The sequence below is a fragment of the Apium graveolens genome, chromosome 2 (assembly GCF_009905375.1).
Source record: "Apium graveolens cultivar Ventura chromosome 2, ASM990537v1, whole genome shotgun sequence".
Lineage (NCBI taxonomy): Eukaryota > Viridiplantae > Streptophyta > Magnoliopsida > Apiales > Apiaceae > Apium > Apium graveolens.
Window position 1 is genome coordinate 275,190,501 of NC_133648.1, and position 18,354 is coordinate 275,208,854.

The 18,354-nt window shown below is 34.2% G+C and overlaps 1 protein-coding gene across 1 annotated transcript; it reads right to left on the reverse strand.

Annotated features, from left to right (window-relative positions):
* Positions 1-4,974: 4,974 nt before the first annotated feature.
* On the reverse strand, positions 4,975-6,323 carry LOC141708499 (protein ELC). Its single transcript, XM_074512161.1, has one exon. The coding sequence runs from the start codon at positions 6,241-6,243 to the stop codon at positions 5,260-5,262; it is 984 nt and encodes a 327-aa protein (XP_074368262.1). The 5' UTR covers positions 6,244-6,323; the 3' UTR covers positions 4,975-5,259.
* Positions 6,324-18,354: the final 12,031 nt, after the last annotated feature.

Below are 18,354 nucleotides of genomic sequence, written 5' to 3' on the forward strand. Positions count from 1 at the left end.
GCTGCATCTAGGCATCTACTTACAGACTAGAGGGAAGAGCAGATGAGAGTTGATGCACGAGTATGCAATGGAGGAATGGGAGCTCGTACATGGAACAAACCAGAAGATGGATGGATGAAAGTGAACACTGATGCAGCCGTGTTCCAGGACGGAAGTGTAGCTGTTGGAGCAGTTATCAGAAATGCTCATGGAGATTTTGTGGCAGCTAGGTGCAGAAGAATAAAAGGTGCATGGAATCCTAGGGAAGCAGAAGCTGTAGGATTGAAGGAGGCCCTTTCGTGGATTATTGCGCAAGGGTATCAACAATGTGTGTTTGAAACGGATTCTCATGCTCTTGCTTTGGCTTGTAATGGTCGCTCAGGGAGAGCGTTTTTTAGCACTATAGTTGGTGATTGTCTCTATTTGTTAAAGCACATAAATCGGGTGCTAGTTGAATTTGTTTACAGATCTGCGAATACGGTGGCTCAAGTGTTAGCACAGGCCTCATATTCTATGTCAGATGTAGGGGAGTGGTTTAATATTCCTCCTCATTTTATTTCTCATGTACTGGAGATGGATTTGATTATTTGAATACAATTACATCTTTTATTCAAAAAAAAACTCGATTTCATAGCAGTGTATAATTTATAAAACAAATTCGAAACTAATATAAGGAAAATGTTAGATTAATTTCAAAATAGTCGCTCAAATGTTCCAATGTCACGTGACACTTCTAATAAGTTATGATATATTTTAAAAAAATAAACCCTCTTATATTCACATTAATCATACCAATTAAATAGTTTATATTGTCATGTCACCTATCTCTTAGCATTTTTTTTTATTTTTTATTTATGAATTTAGGAGTTCTGCACCACCCCTAAAATAAATGTAACAATTTTTTTTTCTGAATAAAAATTAAACAAGATTAGAACAGAATGAATGAATACCCTCACCCCTAATAAACAAGATGTGAATGTAACAAATTTTTATCGAACAAAAATTAAAAAAGAGTAGAATACCCCACAAGCCTGACAAGCGCTATGGGTACTCCCACATCTGGCCGCCTCCCTCCTTTATCCCCAAATTCTATATTTTGTTTTATATAATTTTTTCTTAAACAATCTTCCTTTTTCGGAAAGATTTTTATCGATTTAAAATATTTATGGCTTGAGTTTTTAGGTCTAAATTATTGAATTCTCGTCTTCGATTCAAGCGGAGTTTTTAAATTTCAGAGGTTGATTATCTTTTATCGTGTATTCATTTTTTAAATTTAAAAATTTTATTTGAAATTTCAGTTTAATTAATTAATTATTTTCTTTTCTTTATTGTGAGGATTAGTTTTGATTTAATGATGAAAGTTTGTATGAGACCCATAATCCAAAGTTCATTTTATTTGATTGCAGAAGATGACAATTTGATCTATTTTATTATTGAATTATCTTCATTTTTCTTCAAAAGTAATAATACAACAGAAATAATTTAAAAAAAAATCTTTAAAAATAAATAATAATATAATGTGTTATTGTTATGCCCACTTTTGGGCATGACCCCTAAACAGGTCCTCATGGCCTGTATGTTAGAAGCACGAGCCTAGAAAATATAAAATTTTAATGTATCGGGTTTGCCGTATGAGCTGGGCCCACAGACTCATTTTGTGAGCTCCGCTCGCTGTGCGAGCTGCTGGGCCCATGGGCTTATTATGTGAGCTGGGCTCGCTGTGCGAGCTAACCTCATAAGCTCACTATGCAAGTTGGGCTCATCACGTGAGTCGGGCTTATAGACGCTTTGTTTGTACTAGGCATATGGGCACATGGACTACGAGCCCACTACATGACTTCCAGTCCACCTCGTGTATAAACTAAAGGGGGTTACCTACATGCGGGTTGGACTTGTGAGCCCACTTCTAATAAAATGATGAAGGAAATGATTCACTTATTGATCTAAAGAGAGTTAGTGCGAGCCGAGGTGACCATGCCGACTCGCATTAGGTAAATTTATCTAAAATATGGAAAATAATTCATAGATGACTGAGTTGTTCGGGAATTTTAGGGCCGAAACGTAGGGGTGATCAGAAAACCGCAAAAACCGCCCGCACCGCACCAAACCACACCGTTAAACGCGGTTTTTAATTTTTGTGGTGCAGTTGCGGTTTGAATTTTTAATAAACTGCGCGGTGCGATGCGAGTTGTGGTTTTAAATTTCTGAAATGCGGTTCAAACCGTACCGCACCGCAATATTTAATATATTATAAATATATATATATGGGTAGCACTCCATAGAGTACTCGCTTATATAGAGAATCGTGGAGAACCATTATTTAAAATATATGAAATATATAATTTATTTTATTTTTTCATCATATATAGTTATAAATTTTAATTATCAAGTTAAAATACAAAGTTACATAATTTTATATTTAAAAATTCATTGAAATTATTGAAATTTTTTAAATTGGTTCTATAGCAGAATCACAATAGAATTACACTTATGAAAACTTTTTCTACCGTAGAATAAAATTTAAAATCAAATAATTTTATCAAATTTTAATTGTTAATTTTTTTATTATATTTATTATTCTAGACTAGCATCGAATTTTATTTTTTTTGAAATAAAATTTTATATTTTGTGATGAGATTCTATAATAAAAACAATGGTTCCCCACGATTCTCCATATCGGGTAACATAAAGAACCATTTTATATTCTTAGTTAAATTGAATTTCACCAGATGACAATAGCATCCTTATTGAGTTAGAATTATATGTTAAATTCATTAAGGAATTCAAATGAACCACACGATCTTCTGACAAATAAAAAAGAGACTACACAATCTCTTATTTGTATTTCTTCACTAGGAACACCAAATTCCAAGTATTTATACTAGTGAACTAAGATGTTGCATTCTGATTGACTAAAACTATTTTTGGAAATTTGATTAAATTTAAGTTTTGTATTTATATAATTTTTTTGAACTTATAAAGTATAAACCGCAGTGAACCGCACCTTACCGCACTGCATTTTTGTGTTGTGGTTTATGCGGTTTTCGAGGGTACGCGGTGCAGTTGCGGTTTGGAAATTTGAGCAAACCGCATGTGCGGTTTGATTTGCAGTTTGAGGAAAAAACCGCACCGCCCGCACCGCGCTCACCCCTACCGACACGGGATATTCCTACAATCACGGGAAGAAATGCGGAGATGCTGCGAGATTGTAGGAAGCGTGTGGGGCCGGTTGAGGTTTATATTACTAATTGGCTGAAGGGTTGATTTAGGTATGGGCTTGGGCTGCAAAGGTAGAAAAACCCTAACCCTAGTTTAGATGACTTGTTCTCCAAGAAATACGTGAGATTTGATCCTTATAAATAGGATATATTTTGTATGAGATATAATTCGACACTTGATTAACAATAAAAAAATCCTATTATTTCTTATGGAATAATCATACAACCACCACCATACACAACCTTTATCCACCCTCAAAGAGCACCCTTGATCTTTATTCTGGCCTTTAACGATTTCCAAAATATTATTATATGAAATTCTCCCTATAACAATTATGTTTTGTATAACTAAACTTATTATAAAGTTTATATATTTTTTTTATAATTTACAGTATATTGCACTTTTACCCCATGAGTTTGACCAAATAAGTATTAATATATTGGTAGTATTTCGCCCCCTAAATTTAGAAATCAGCTTTAGTAGCAACCCTTTTGTCATTCATGTCGTTACCGAATTTTAGTATATGGGCATTTTTGTAATTTTATAATATAACTTTTGATTTGTATAAAAAAGGTAAAATAATTTGATTTGATTGCCAACAATATTTTTTATTCAAATTTTAATACTTTTATCCATATCAACTTAAAAATTATATATATGATAATTTTAATCTAATAAAATTCACGTAAAATATCTTTTTTGAATAATTAAAGGTGAACTTAATGAAGTTATAATCGCGATTTCATTTTTATAAAATTATTTTAAAAATTTTCAAATTAAATCATCTTTTATTTAAATAATCAAATTATGCAAGTATTTTTTTTATAAATAAAATAATAATTTTTTAGAATATGAAATCAAATTACTATATACTTTTTTCTTTGTAAAATTGAAAATTGTATTACGCAGTTATCAAAATACCCTTGTACTTTTTAACTGTAATAGAGAAAGTGATGCAAACTAAAGCTAATTGTGATGTTGGGGGACTTCCACTTAAGTATTTTTTTTTGCCAAAAATATGGCTTACAAACTGCAATGAACTTTATAATTTATATATAAAAGGTTAATAATATAATTAGATCTGTTAAAACTAAATTTTAATAATTAAGGGGTAAATTGAGTAGATTGTGGATACATGTTTAATTAATATTAATTATTATCAAGATAAGTTTCAGTATATTGTAATAAGAGGTTTATTTAAAAAATACCTAAGTTGTAAAATTTCTTTTCAGAAATACTGGGCAATTTTATATGCACCATGAACCACAATATTTGTACAATTTCGAACAATCTCATATGTAACTTTGATCATATTTTTAAAAATAAGTTTAATAATATGGATATTTTCGATAAACTCCCTTGTAATAATAATATATTTAATATATTCATTTAATAAATGTGGATCCTAGTTAGCTTTTCCTTAGCATTTTCATTTTTTTTATTAGTTAAATAAACTGTTACTGGAGCGCTGGGTTTAGGCTTGTCATTGGACTAGAGCTCCGATCCGATCCGATTCAAGGCCTTCTTAACGGATATGAATCTGCCTAAAAAATATTTGATTCGAAATTCAGTCCGATAAAAAAAATTCGATAATAAATAAAACGGATATGAATTTAGGTTGATTCGATCCGTTAATAATCCGATCCGGTAGAATATATATATATCATAATTTTTTTAATTTAAGTAAAAAAATAGAAAAAAAATAGACAAAATGAAAATCCGATCCGTGATCCGAACGGATCCGGATATGGATCGGTCCGTAGAAATTCGGTCCCGAATCCGATAAAATAAATAAATATGAATATGAATTTAGGCCAATCTGATTCATTAACGTGCCTTGTTGGGTTATCCTAGTTGGGTTATTCTAGATAGCGATGTGCAACTCCGAAACAAGCAGCACCAGTGCCTCAAAAGCAATCAGCAAAAGAAAAGGCAAATAACTAATTATCACACATTTACACCAATCATACAAGGAGACACCATTAGATCAATGGGTCAGTGTACATAATGAATTATTTACACACTTGTGAGTTGTGACTTGTGATAATATTTTTTGGCAAGCTATTTGTCATAGCCCTTCAACTTAACCAACTTAGCCCTGTGGAAGAATTGCTCTCTAGCTAAAGTCCTCACTTGTTTAATATACAATTCGAAAGTCATCACCTCTTGTTCAACTGCCTTGTCTAATGCATACATCAAATCTTGTATTGCCAGATCTGCAGCTATACATTCCAAAACTACTTGTGATTCATCATCTGCAGTTTCGAAAACATCTTCGATGTTATTAGCACTTGTGTTGTCATGATCATGAGCTTTGACCCAATTCATCACAACATCAGTTTCCTCAGTTATTTCCTTCACTTTCTTCTTCAAATTCCTTTTTTCGCCCTCGAGTTTAATGATCATATATTTTGTGACATCAACTCTCTGCACCATCTCAGCTTGAAGAGTCGATAAGTTCTCTATCTCATCCTCTGATTCAGTTCTCATCGCGATCATGTCATAGTGAAGTGCACAAGATAACCTGTCCATGGCCTCCCTTTTGGAAACTAATGAAGGTTGTATCGATACAAAAGTGGTTGTATTATTAAATGGATGTACAAGAGAAAAAAGCTTGACAAAGTTGCGAACAAGGTCTACCAAGTTGCATGGCGGAGATAGCCATGTCTGGAGGTAAGGCGTTAAGGTGGAGCCAGAGGGATCAACAAAAGGATGGTCTTGTTGTATTTGAGACCCTAAATTTGATGAAACAAATACAATAGGAGGCATGTCCGGATAATTTTCGTGAATCCAAATTGATAGACTTATGGGACTGGTGGAGTTGGAGACATGGAGCTCTCCTGTAGCAAACAAGAGGTTAACAATGTTTCCGTTATTGTGGGTGAAACCATCGACAGAGGGGCGAAAAGATGGGAAATTTTGAAGAAGCAATATCAAGTGTTTGCGGATCAGCCATTTTTTGTCAGGGTCTGTGTAGGATAAAGCAAAAGGACTTGTGCAAGAAAGTGCACTATCAATGAACTGGATTGAAGATGGTGATGACATTTTGTGAAATTTACAACACCTGTTTTTGCTTTATCAGCAAAGGGGTCGAGTCTATATACATTTTATACTCTAATGAAGCATTGAAAACAATACAATGAAGACTTCAAAGTTAGTGGTTGAAGTTTATGTATATAATGTTTATTAACAGATTCTTACTTGTTGGAATTTTCCAATTTGCCTCTTGTAACAAGTACTTGGTCAATGCTGGAAATCTCATCTGCATTTTTTTATTGGGTGATATCGATCATTTGATGGACTAGCTAGCTCAAGTCTTGCTGATGAACTTTCAACTATTATTGTAGTAGATAACTCATCTTTATTCTATACAATATATTTGCAATATTAAAATTCAGTGTGATCATATCAGTTGTAATCATACATGACTTCCAAAAAAATAAACAAACAAACTTCAATCTGAGTACATTTTAAGTTTATGGTCAAAGCAATTAACAAAATAATGGTATTTAGAACTACTGTAATGCTAAGGAGCAGCAACACATCTTTATGTGAAGGGGAGGTAAAAGCCCCGGCTTAACCAAGGCTATGAATATACTGCCCTAAAAAAATTTTAACTAATTTTTTTTAACTATTACTTGGGATGTTTGAAACATTTCAAACAAAATTTATTTCTGGTGATTTGCTGCGTCCAGCTGATATTCTACTGGTATGGAGCCGAAACTGGTTGCCTCGAGTATAATGTATAAAAACAGGATTATAATGGTCAAAGACTCAAAACAAGTCATATAAAATCCTTTGTTAATATTGTTTTTTAACAAAAATTTCAATAACAGTAACAATAAGTTTAAGCAAAAGTGTAAAAGAAAAGTATAGAATTTTAAGTATAATGTAAAAGAAGAAGAGATACATGAAAGTGCGCTACGATAGTAACTTTGTAGTGTTTATACACGTAGGTTAAGATTTATTGATAAAGCAAAGAAAAGAAGCAAAAGTATATAAACATAATATTTAAAAATATACTATAATAAAATTAAAACCATTATAGATTTGATTTAATATTTAATAAAAAAATAGAGAGAAAAAATCATATTAATATATACAAAAAAAATAAACATATTAAATAACAACTATATTAAAAATTTGTAGAAATTGAAAAACACATATATTTAAAGTTGGTATTTTAAATCAGGTATATTTTACAAACTTTTAAAGATAAACAACAAACTAATTATAAATTACTGTAGATATAAACAGAAAGAAATGTTTAATATTATGTATGTGTATATATCAAATATATGTATATATATATTCAAAAAATATCTAAAACACTATATAAATATCTAGTTAAATGAAATTAAGCAAATTGTGAATTAGATAATTAGTTTTTATAAAAAAACAAAAATTTTCCATGAAATAAAAGAATTAACTAATTAAAAAGGAATAAATTATAATAAATACAAAATAAATAGATAAAATATTAAATCACCAAGAGGTTTAACCCCTAATTGTAGCGGCCTCAATGCCAATTTTCATGCCGATATTTACATGATTTGTCCGTTAATTATTACACTGATTTCCGCCGTAAGTTTTAAAGATTACTATCACAACATTTTTGGCACAAGAAGAAGAGCGCATTTTGGTTAATTTCTATAAAGTTGAGATGTTAATTAGAATGTTTCGGCAACGATCGATATGATTGCGAAAACGAACCTGATATAGATTACACGATAACATATCTCAAGAAGAAAATTGAAAAGATGAGTAAGAATATTAATTTATTGGATTGGAAATTGGAGAGAATGATGAAATGGAGGCAAAAGTACGGTTCCACAGATCGAAAGGAAAATGGGGGTTATGCCAGTCTGGTTAAATTTTGAAAATAACGAGGAAGAACCGGAGTATGATCCTCCAAAAATGACCATTTCATATATTAATTAAAACAGGTAAGAAAAATCCTTGATCGGAACACCGAGGATGAGGAGTTCCAGGGGCCCGCCAATGCTTTTTGATAGTGTTGGGAATAAGCTCAATGACAAGGATATGCGACATAAGCTGCTTTTAAGACATGATAAAATTGTTAAGAAATCACACGGAGAGGACGCGGTTCAAAAGTTCGAGGAGCTATAAAGAAGAAAAAAAATAATCAGAAATTAGGGTTTTAACGCAGGGCGGGAAGTTTCATTCAACCACCGTTCTAATAGTGATCGAAGATAAGCGAAGCTTCAGCTCTCATAATAACCCCATTCCTGATCAAGATGGGGATTTAACAGGCGAAACTGATGATAATGGAAGCCTATTTTCAGATGATGAGGATGAGCATTATAAGATTAATAAGGACCTTCAAGATGCCTTGAAAATGTTGAAAGCTGAAGAGCTCACAATCTAAATTGGTAGTCGTATCCCCTTTTACCAAGAAAATGAGGGATTTAGTCCTCCTGCATTCATAGACGGGGAGTTGACTTGAAATTCGATGGAACCATTAAGTTGTTTGATTACCTTAGTCGGTTTAACACATAAATGTATTAGATATTGAGTGTACTAGGACATGAATATAGAGGGGATGAGGGTGAATGTGTTTTTCATTCTTTTTTATGTTTTCTTGAATCTGATTCGATTTAATGTATTGAGAATTAGCTAAGTCGGGAATCAGGATCTGTCTAACAATCAGGATATGATCAACTATCAGGATATGATTATCCGTTGAAAGCTTTATTATTATCCGTTGACAATCTATTCAGTCATCCGTTGACACTTAAATATGAATATCCGTCGAAACTACAACATATATTTGTTGTTCAGCTTATCCGTTGAGAATGACTTGAATGATAATTCAGAGCTGCGAGATAAATCAGAAGGTGTTGATTTATAGGATCGTAGTTGATTTAGATATGTATAGAAATTAGAAGAGTTATACTGTAATATATCTTGTAATTGATAGAGATTGATTGTAGATGTGTATTATATAAACACATAATAGGTTATCACATAAGTGGTAAGTGCTTAACTCGAGTATTCGCATAACCTAACAGCTCTTAAGAATATTGTTCTTGAGAGAGTTTTGTAAAAGTTTATTAAAGATCAATATAAACTGTTATTTGATTCATCTGTGCTTACTTTACTTTCGTAATATATCGATTTATTTAGTAATTGTATCCAACCCCCCTTAAACAATTACTTTACTGGGCAACAAGTGGTATCAGAGCGGTCAAATTAACTGTTAATTTAAAAAGGTCAAGATGTCTGGAAGTAAGTATGAATGCATGAAAATTCCCATCCTGAAGAAAGCTGATTACTCTACATGGAGAGTAAAGATGTTGATGTTCCTGGAAGCTATTGATGATACATATGTTGATATCATCAAAACAGGACCTCCTTATCCTATGAAAACGGTGGCTATGACCCCGGATGTTCCTGAACACTATATCAGGAAAGAAAAATCATAGTGGTCATATCCTGGGAAGGCTTCAATGATTAAGGATGCAAAAGTCAGGAATATTCTGAACAACAGTTTGGACAATGTGATGTCCAATAGGGTGATTACCTATAAGACTGCAAAAGAGATATGCGATGCCTTGGAGACACAGTGCCAAGGTACAATGGCAATAAAGAAGAATATAAGAGCTATTCTTGTACAAAAATATGAGCAATTTGATGCCAAGGTTGATGATTCAATTAATGATATCTATGATAGATTTCTGACACTGTTGAATGATCTATCATTAGTTGGAAAATAGTATGATAGAGAAGACTCAAACACCAAGTTTTTTAGCGCTCTTCCAGAAGATTGGGATACACAAGCCTTAATAATCAAGCATCAATATGATCTTGATTTACTGATTCTGGATGAAGTTTATGGGATGCTGAAAACTCATGACTTGGAGATCCACCAAAGGAAGAATAAAAAGGGTTCAAAGATGAAGGCCGTGGCTCTTAATGCTGAGACTCATAAAGGCAAGGAAAAGACAATTGAGATGTCAAGAAGAAGGAACATAGTGGAAGAGTCAGATACTGATGAATCATCAGATCCTGACACAGACACTGATGAGCATTCTGAGATTGAACTGGATGATCCCCAAGTTGTTGAAATGGCTGCAATGCTGGTTAAAGGCTTTACAAGGACGAGGTTTACAAAACCAAAGGAAATGTGATTTTAACAGAAAGTACTCTGGAGATGGTAAAGGCAAGTTCAAAAAGAATGATTGACAGTACACCAAGGGAAGGAAGTTTGACAAGACCAAGGTGACTTGTTAAAACTGCAATGAAAGGGGGCATCTGGCTACTGAGTGCCCCAAGTTAACTGGAAAATCTTTGGTCACAACAAACTCCAACAATGACTGGATGGACTCATCAGGAACTGATAATGATGATGAATGTTATGCACTCATGACAACTCATGGAGACGATGCTTCAGGAACTGATAAATTACCTTCAGTTGTATTCCCTGTTGATACTAATAATTTATTTGAACTGAAAACTTTCTTATACTCTCTGCATGTCACTTTTAAAAGTAAGACTATTGAATGTGACAGTTTGATTGCTGATATAAGAAGCTTAGAGAAATAAATGATTTCTTAGAAGCTGAGTTAGTATGCATGCATGAAAATTAAAAAGCATGTAAGAAGGCCCAACATAATGAAACTCGGATAAAGATCAAATATGCCAGGCTGGAGAAAGTTCTTGAGAAAGAAAAAGAGGTTTTTAAAATATGGATGACTTCAGGAAGAAAACTTCATAGTTTCATCAGTGATAAGAATTGGAAAGAATATCTAGGTTATAATAAATTTACTGATGAGAATATCAATAAGGCTATTAATAACACTATTCCTGTTAAGTTTGTAAGAACTGATGAAAATAGAGTGAAGTCTGTCTATGAAATTGGTTCTACCTCTAAGAATCTTGAATCTTGATAAGAAGAAAGCTGAACCCAGAGTTTCTGATAAAAAGAAAGAAGAGCCTAAAATACAAGAAAAAAAAAGCAAAAATATAGGACTTCTTTTTAAAAGTCAGTTAGAGAAGAAAATTTGCGAAGTAACTGCTAGGACTCACAAATCTAGGTCTAAGAGAGGTAGAAATGGTAAACAAGGAATAAATAAGGCAATCGACTATAAGTACATTCTTGATTCTCCTAGGAAAGCTTGTTTTAACTGGGCAAATACTAATCATATTGCTATTGATTGCAGGAAGCCTAAAAAGAAAGTCATTAAGATTCCCGAGTCTGATATTAGTGGTAGATCAGTATTTTACAAACCACAAAACCCTTGTTATCATTGTGGTTGCAGTTGGCATTCTAATTACACTTGTAAAGATTATCATAGTCTGTATCATAACAATTATGATCCTTTACCTAAATTAAATAAAATTTTTGTTTTAAATAGAACTGTTAAACTGAATGTGCATACATCTTATAGAGTTAAAACCGTCAAGATAAATCTTGATGGATCAATTCCTGATAAGAACTCTTCAACTGCAAAAATACGTAAAATGTCCAAAATGACCCAACAAGTGTGGATTCTTAAAAATTCTAACTGATTTCCATATTTTTGACTACAGGGAAACAAGAAGAATGTGTTTGGTTTGGACAATGGCTGTTCTGCACATATGACTAGAACTAAATCCCTGTTGTCAGAATACGAGGAGAAGGTTGGCCCAATGGTTTCCTATGGTGACAGCAATGTAGGAAAAACATCGGGATATGGCAATATAATCATTATAAATGTCATCATCTCAAATATAGCTCTGGTAGATGGACTGAAGTATAATCTGTTGAGCATCAGTCAAATTACTGACAGAGGTTTCTATGTTGTGTTCTATGATACTCATTATGAAGTAGTTCATAAGAACACAAAGAAAATTGTGTTCAAAGCTTAAAGATATGGAAATATTTATGAAGCCAAACTTTTGCAAATACTGATGGTCCTGAAACTTGTTTGGTAACCAAAGCATCAGTAGATGGAAGTTGGAATTGGCACAAGAAGCTTTCTCACCTCAACATCAATAATCTCAATGAACTGGTGAAGAAAGATTTTGTAAGAGGTCTACCTAACATGTACTACTCCCCTGATGGTTTGTGTGATGCATGTCAACAAGCCAAGCAAAGAAGAACATCTTTCAAAAGCAAGTAAGAATCATCCATCAAGAAGCCATATCAAATGCTGCATTTGGATCTCTTTGGTCCTGTGAATGTCATTTCAATTAACAAGAAAAGGTATGCTCTAGTTGTGTAAGTCATATGTCATAGACCTATTTGTATATTCGAGGATTCAACTCAACTCAAATAAGAATGTAATAAGTAAATAGTGGATCTACCGTCAGAGAGATCTCGCAAAGTAATATCTGTCAAAGGATTCAGAGACAATGTTCATCTACAGACTTGAGGAGTTAATTCACTGGAAGAAGTTCAAGAAGTTGATCATGCCTCAGTGATATAAATCAAGATCGTGGATTTAATCAAGTGACAGAGATCTCGTCAGGGTATCAATAAATTACAAGGATTTAATCTGAAAAAAATCAAAGTGTCAAAGTCAAGACATGAAGAAACGTCACGGAAGTTAGTCACTCATGAACCAGACAGTACATCGAGTGTCAACGTTGAAGTGGTGGAATTGATTCATAATTTTCAGTGATTTTCAGAAGATTTGCAGAAGAATGGTTGCTGCTCAAGACTAGAATTAATTCTCTATTAATTAATTAAGTCATCTAATTTAATTAAGAAAATAAATTATATCTGCGAAGAATAATTTATTTATTAATTGAATTAATTGATTAATTAATTCTGAATTAATTCTAGGAATTTTAGGAATTTTCAGAAGCTTAATTGGATTAAATTCAAGCATTAAATCAGCAAGACAATTGAAAATGAACTAGCATGACAATCAGGATTGTCATACCGATTGTCATGCTAGGCCATTGTCAATTGTCTCACCGAAAGTTACTCTAGGAGGATGATTGTCTTGCTAGTTCATTCTGATTGTCATGCTAGTTCATTCTGATTGTCATGCTAGTTCATTCAGATTGTCTTGCTAGTTCATTCAATTGTCTCACCGAAAGTCTTGCCAGCTATAGGATTGTCATGCCAAGTCAATTCTATTCGTTTGTTGATTTAAAAAGAAGCAGAGAAGCAGCATATCATTTTAATCATCCAACACACAAGTCAAGAACAAAAGAGCAGCCGCCTTGAAATATAAAATCATCTTCTCTGCAGAAATTCAAGATCAATTTCTAGTTTGTTAATGTTAAATCCAAACCACTAGAATTATTTATCTTGTTCTTGTGTAACAATCTAGCGGATCAAAATCCCTAGAACTTAATCTCAAATCGCGTTTAGCATTTGATTCTAATTATTGCAAAAATAGAAAAAGTTCATGTCGAATTTATTCTAGATTCGTGATAATTGATTTGAGATTAATACCTTGTAATCGATACAGTTGTTGTAACACATTTCAAGTTTAATAATATTTTTATTTAACTTGAATTTTGTTTCACATTTTTTATTCCGCATTTAATTCGATTATTCGGTACTGTTTGTATTCAACCCCCCCTTCTACAAACACATTGGGACCCAACAAATCAAGATCCTAGACTTTTGTGATTTTTCAACTCTTTGAATTTTTATTCATTCAAAAATTCATAATGACTTCACATAAAGTTGGAACCGTTAAAATTCCACAATTTGATAAAGAGAATTATATCATGTGGAAGAAGAAGATGCTATTATTTTTACAAGTTGCAAATCCCAAATATTCAAACTTGTTAAAGAAGGGTATAAAAACTCCGATGATTATTGAACCGGAGGTAATAATAGATGGTGTGGTGACTACTGAAGCTAGAACCTATCCAAAAGAGCCTGAAGATTTTACTCCTGCTGAGAAGGAAGAAGCCTCCTTGGATGCCAGCCTTCAATTAATATTAATTGATTCCCTTGATCCCTTGATGAACAAACATGTGATGAACTGTAAAAATTCCAAACACATGTGGGAAACTATTGAGGTGATTAATGAAGGCACAGAGGAAGTTAGGGAGAACAAGTTGGAAATCCTAACCTCTGAATATGAACATTTCAAATCAAATCCAGGAGAAGGAATTACTGAAGTGTTTGAGAGGTACAATGCGTTGATCAACAACCTGAACATCAATGGAAAGTATTATTCAATCAGGGAGGTCAACAAAAAGTTCCTTTTAACACTACCAGCTCATCTTGAACATAGAATCACTGCCATTAGAGAAGCTAGAGATCTGAGTGAGATTTCTTTGGACAGGCTCTATGGAGTGTTAAAAACCTATGAGTTGGAGCAGATTCAACAGAAGGAAGTCTACGGGAAGGATAGAATGGTCAGCACATCTACTGCACTTGTAGCTGAAGGTCAACAACAACAACAATCTCAACAGTTAGAAAGAATGGTACAGTTTTCCAAGGGTGAGGAAAATGAGTTAGTAGCAGAATATGATCCTCCTACTACAAATCAATCAAGTGATGATTTTTATTCCTTGGAAGAGCTGGAGCAATTGGAAGATGAATCAATGGCCCAAATTGTCAAGAGATTCTCCCATGTCAGATTCAAGAGGAATCCCAAGCTTAAGTACAAGTCCAACTACAACAAATTCCAGAAAGGTGGATCTTCATCCTCTAACACCAGCAGTGGTGGATACAAAACAGGGATGGTTGATCGGAGCACCATTAGATGCTATAACTGCAATGAGTTGGGACACTTTGCCACAGAATGTAGAAAGCCAAAGCAAGTAAGAAAGAACTCTGAAAGGGCTTATCTGGCAAAGGGAAGAAGCTGGGATGATACTGACAGTGAAGATGAAGATGAAGGAAATCTTGCTCTTATGGCTATTGATGGAAAAGCTTCATCATCAAGAATAGAGGTAAAACTTTCTGATGCTGAAATGGTTTATCATCTAAGAGGTAACTTAGATTGTGCACGTCGTGATAATGAACTGTTAAGTTTACAGATCACAGACCTTGAGAAAGAGGTCAATGAATTAAGACTTGTGCACATTAATCAAGACAAATTAAAAGAACAGGTATCTTTTCTAGAGAATAGAGTTGACTGTTATAGAAAACTCGAAACTATTCTCAAAGACAAGATCACCGGTCTTGAGACTAAGGTTAGAGCCTACTTCAATTCTTGTTCGAAGGCTAAAGAGTTCTACAGTAAGCAAGCTGTTAATCAAACATCTGGAATAGGTTATGATTACAATGTTGCTATTGGAGAATTAGGCATAAACTCCCCTCCTCATGTATGTGCTAAAGGGAGGGAAGTACCACATGTGCTTAAGGGTGTTGATGAACCCCTCTATAAAGCATCAATTGCTGAACCATTTGATGCGACCTCTTCTGTTATTCAAGAAGAAATACGTGCTGAGGATCATGCTAATGAGAAGATTGTTTCCAAGTCAAGTGAGTCGAAAGTTCCAGTCAAAGTTGTGAAAGCAACTGAGACTAACTCAGACACACATGAGTTGGATAACAATAATGCCATGTCTACCATGCATAAATTACCTGTTGTTAATCACTCTCATAAAGCATGTGGTGTTGCTAATTGTATGTCTTGTGCTTTTAATATGATGTATGCTTATTTTAATGGTAAGCATGTGTCTAATGATAAGACTACTCCTCGTCAGCATGTGAATAACAAGAAGCATGATAGGTCTAAGACTGCCAGTCCTTCTAAGGCTAGAAAGGAGACATTTGTGCCTAAGCTTAAACAGAAATTTGTTAAGGCTGTTTACAAGGTCAAATGTTCAGTCATTGAGAAAGTTGAGACAATTAAAATTAAAAATGTTGTTTTGCCTGACAAAGGACAGTTCTACAAGTATGCCGGGCCCAACCAAGTTTGGGTTCCGAAGAAGGTCTAATTCATTTGAAGTGCAGGGCATTAAACAGGTGTAACCGGTAGTGTGGATTCTTGACAGTGGATCATCAAGACATATGACCGGAGATAGAGCCCTGCTATCAAATGTGGATTGAGAAAGCTGGCCCCATGGTTACCTTTGGAGATAACAGCAAAGGTTTATCTGAGGGATATGGCTGTTTGCAAGCTGGGAATGTTATCATTGTAATTTTGTATATTGTGCTAGGTTATTATCAGGAAGCAGTATCTAACATATAGCACCAGTGACGAGACTTGAGAATATTACGACATATCAGGCACCTGCTGCACATTACACTTGGAATTGGACTCTAGTAAGATGTGTACAAGTGTACTCCTGGTTGGTAAGTCAAAAGAGGAAGTCAATGCACCACAGTTCATGGACTTTGCAGCTGCAGATCTATTGGACTATGCAATTTCTTCTTCACAATCTCACTTCAGGTTGGTATGAACTAGTATACTGCTCAAGCAATCGTCAAGAACATGGTATGGCACTCTAACAGAAGTTATAATTTTATATGAATAAGTAGAGTCGTCATATTAATAACTATCTTATCACTAAGCACAATCATATTGTTTTATATGTGCAGTGGTATATTGTTTATGCAACATAACAATTAGTATCTAAAGTACTTGACAAGTATCGGTCAATGATATCTTGTTAACATTATATTGCAGATATTTGTAAGCTTTTGACATGAATGAGAATTACTTAGACTTTACCCTAAGTGATCAATGTTTTATCAAAAACTCATTCATATTGAAAAACAAAAATCAAACTTCTTTCTACATTAGTGATTTCTTATTTCATGTAAAATCTTTTGAAATCACTATTGTAAATCATTTTCTCTCTATTACCATATATTCTGTGTTACAGGTTCAGTCTCCAATGACTTTCTTTCATTGACAGTCATGAGGTTGAAAACCCACAACGTCTATCCCAGACTGTAAAGACAAACACAAAAACAGAACCAACCAACACTCTCTTACCACTAAATGTAGTATGAATGAGCGTGAGGGAGATAGTGCCTAGTGCACCACATAAGGAAGGTTCTGTAGTCAACCCAGTAGCTCTGTCTCCTACATAGATGAGTAGTATTTAAACCGAGACAACTGCTAGCCCCCATACATCTTCTAAAAAAGATGTAATGGCTGAAAAGGCACAAAAACAGTTACTAGATTCATTCTCTCAACAGGGTGCGTCTATTGAATTTTGCCTGTCGGCCAAGGTATCCGATGTAGTGTCACCACTTCAAATATAATCAATTCTTGATGCACAAGGAGAGGTTACACACACAAAGGATGAGTTGACGGAAACAAGAGTTTTGACCATTTTAAGGTCAGATTCGATTGTTCAAGGTTCGTTAGTGGACCAATTGCCTTTACAGGTGTTAGGAGAGGATACTGATCCAAAAGCCATATGTCAGTGGTCAGTGTCTACCTCCCCAGGCTTAAATCCCCTGGATGCATCTGCGGATAGTGGATCTGACATAGGCGCGGATCGGCAACTTGTTGACAATGATTCAGATATTACCTGATGAGTTACAAGGAAATGTCTTCACAGGCATTAGAAGGGAACTTTGATCTTTATGCTGAATTCTTTGGATCATTGTTTACCTTCCCAGAATTCAAATCTGGAACCCTAAAAGGGAAACTAGCAACTTGTAGATTATGACTCAGATTCATCTGACGAGTTTAACAAGGATGGAGATTTGTGAACTCCCATTGCACCACCTGTGACCTCCTTAAGGATGGCTAAGGTGATTTTCCTTGCAGGTACAGCTGGATTATGGAGCTATGAGAGAAGAGTGATACACTTGTGAGAATGAGTGTAAACACGAGTGGAGAGAAGAGTGAATCACATGTGAGGTACACTAAAACACAATCACACACTCACAGTGAGGAAGAAAGAGAAACACTTGTTATTTCTTTTCCAACCAAGTGAAATATGAGAACTCCTTCAGACGACAGCATACATTCCTTCTTTAAGGGGGAGATAAAAGCTTAAGTAATAGTTTGGAGGATTCCTCAACTAAGGGGGAGAAATAGCAGGGAGGAAGAAAAATATCCTACATGTACACTACACCACACCATTGTTGTTTGTAACTACGGATCCTATTGTACGGGAGAGGTGGTAAACACAAGGTGATTTCCTAGTAAGGGAAGAAGCTGTTAGGGGAGTACCATTGGTTTTTATCTGCGGATCCTATTGTACGGGAGAGGTGGTAAAACGAAGGTGATCTTCTTTAATCAGTTGATTCTCATAGGGGGAGAAGAA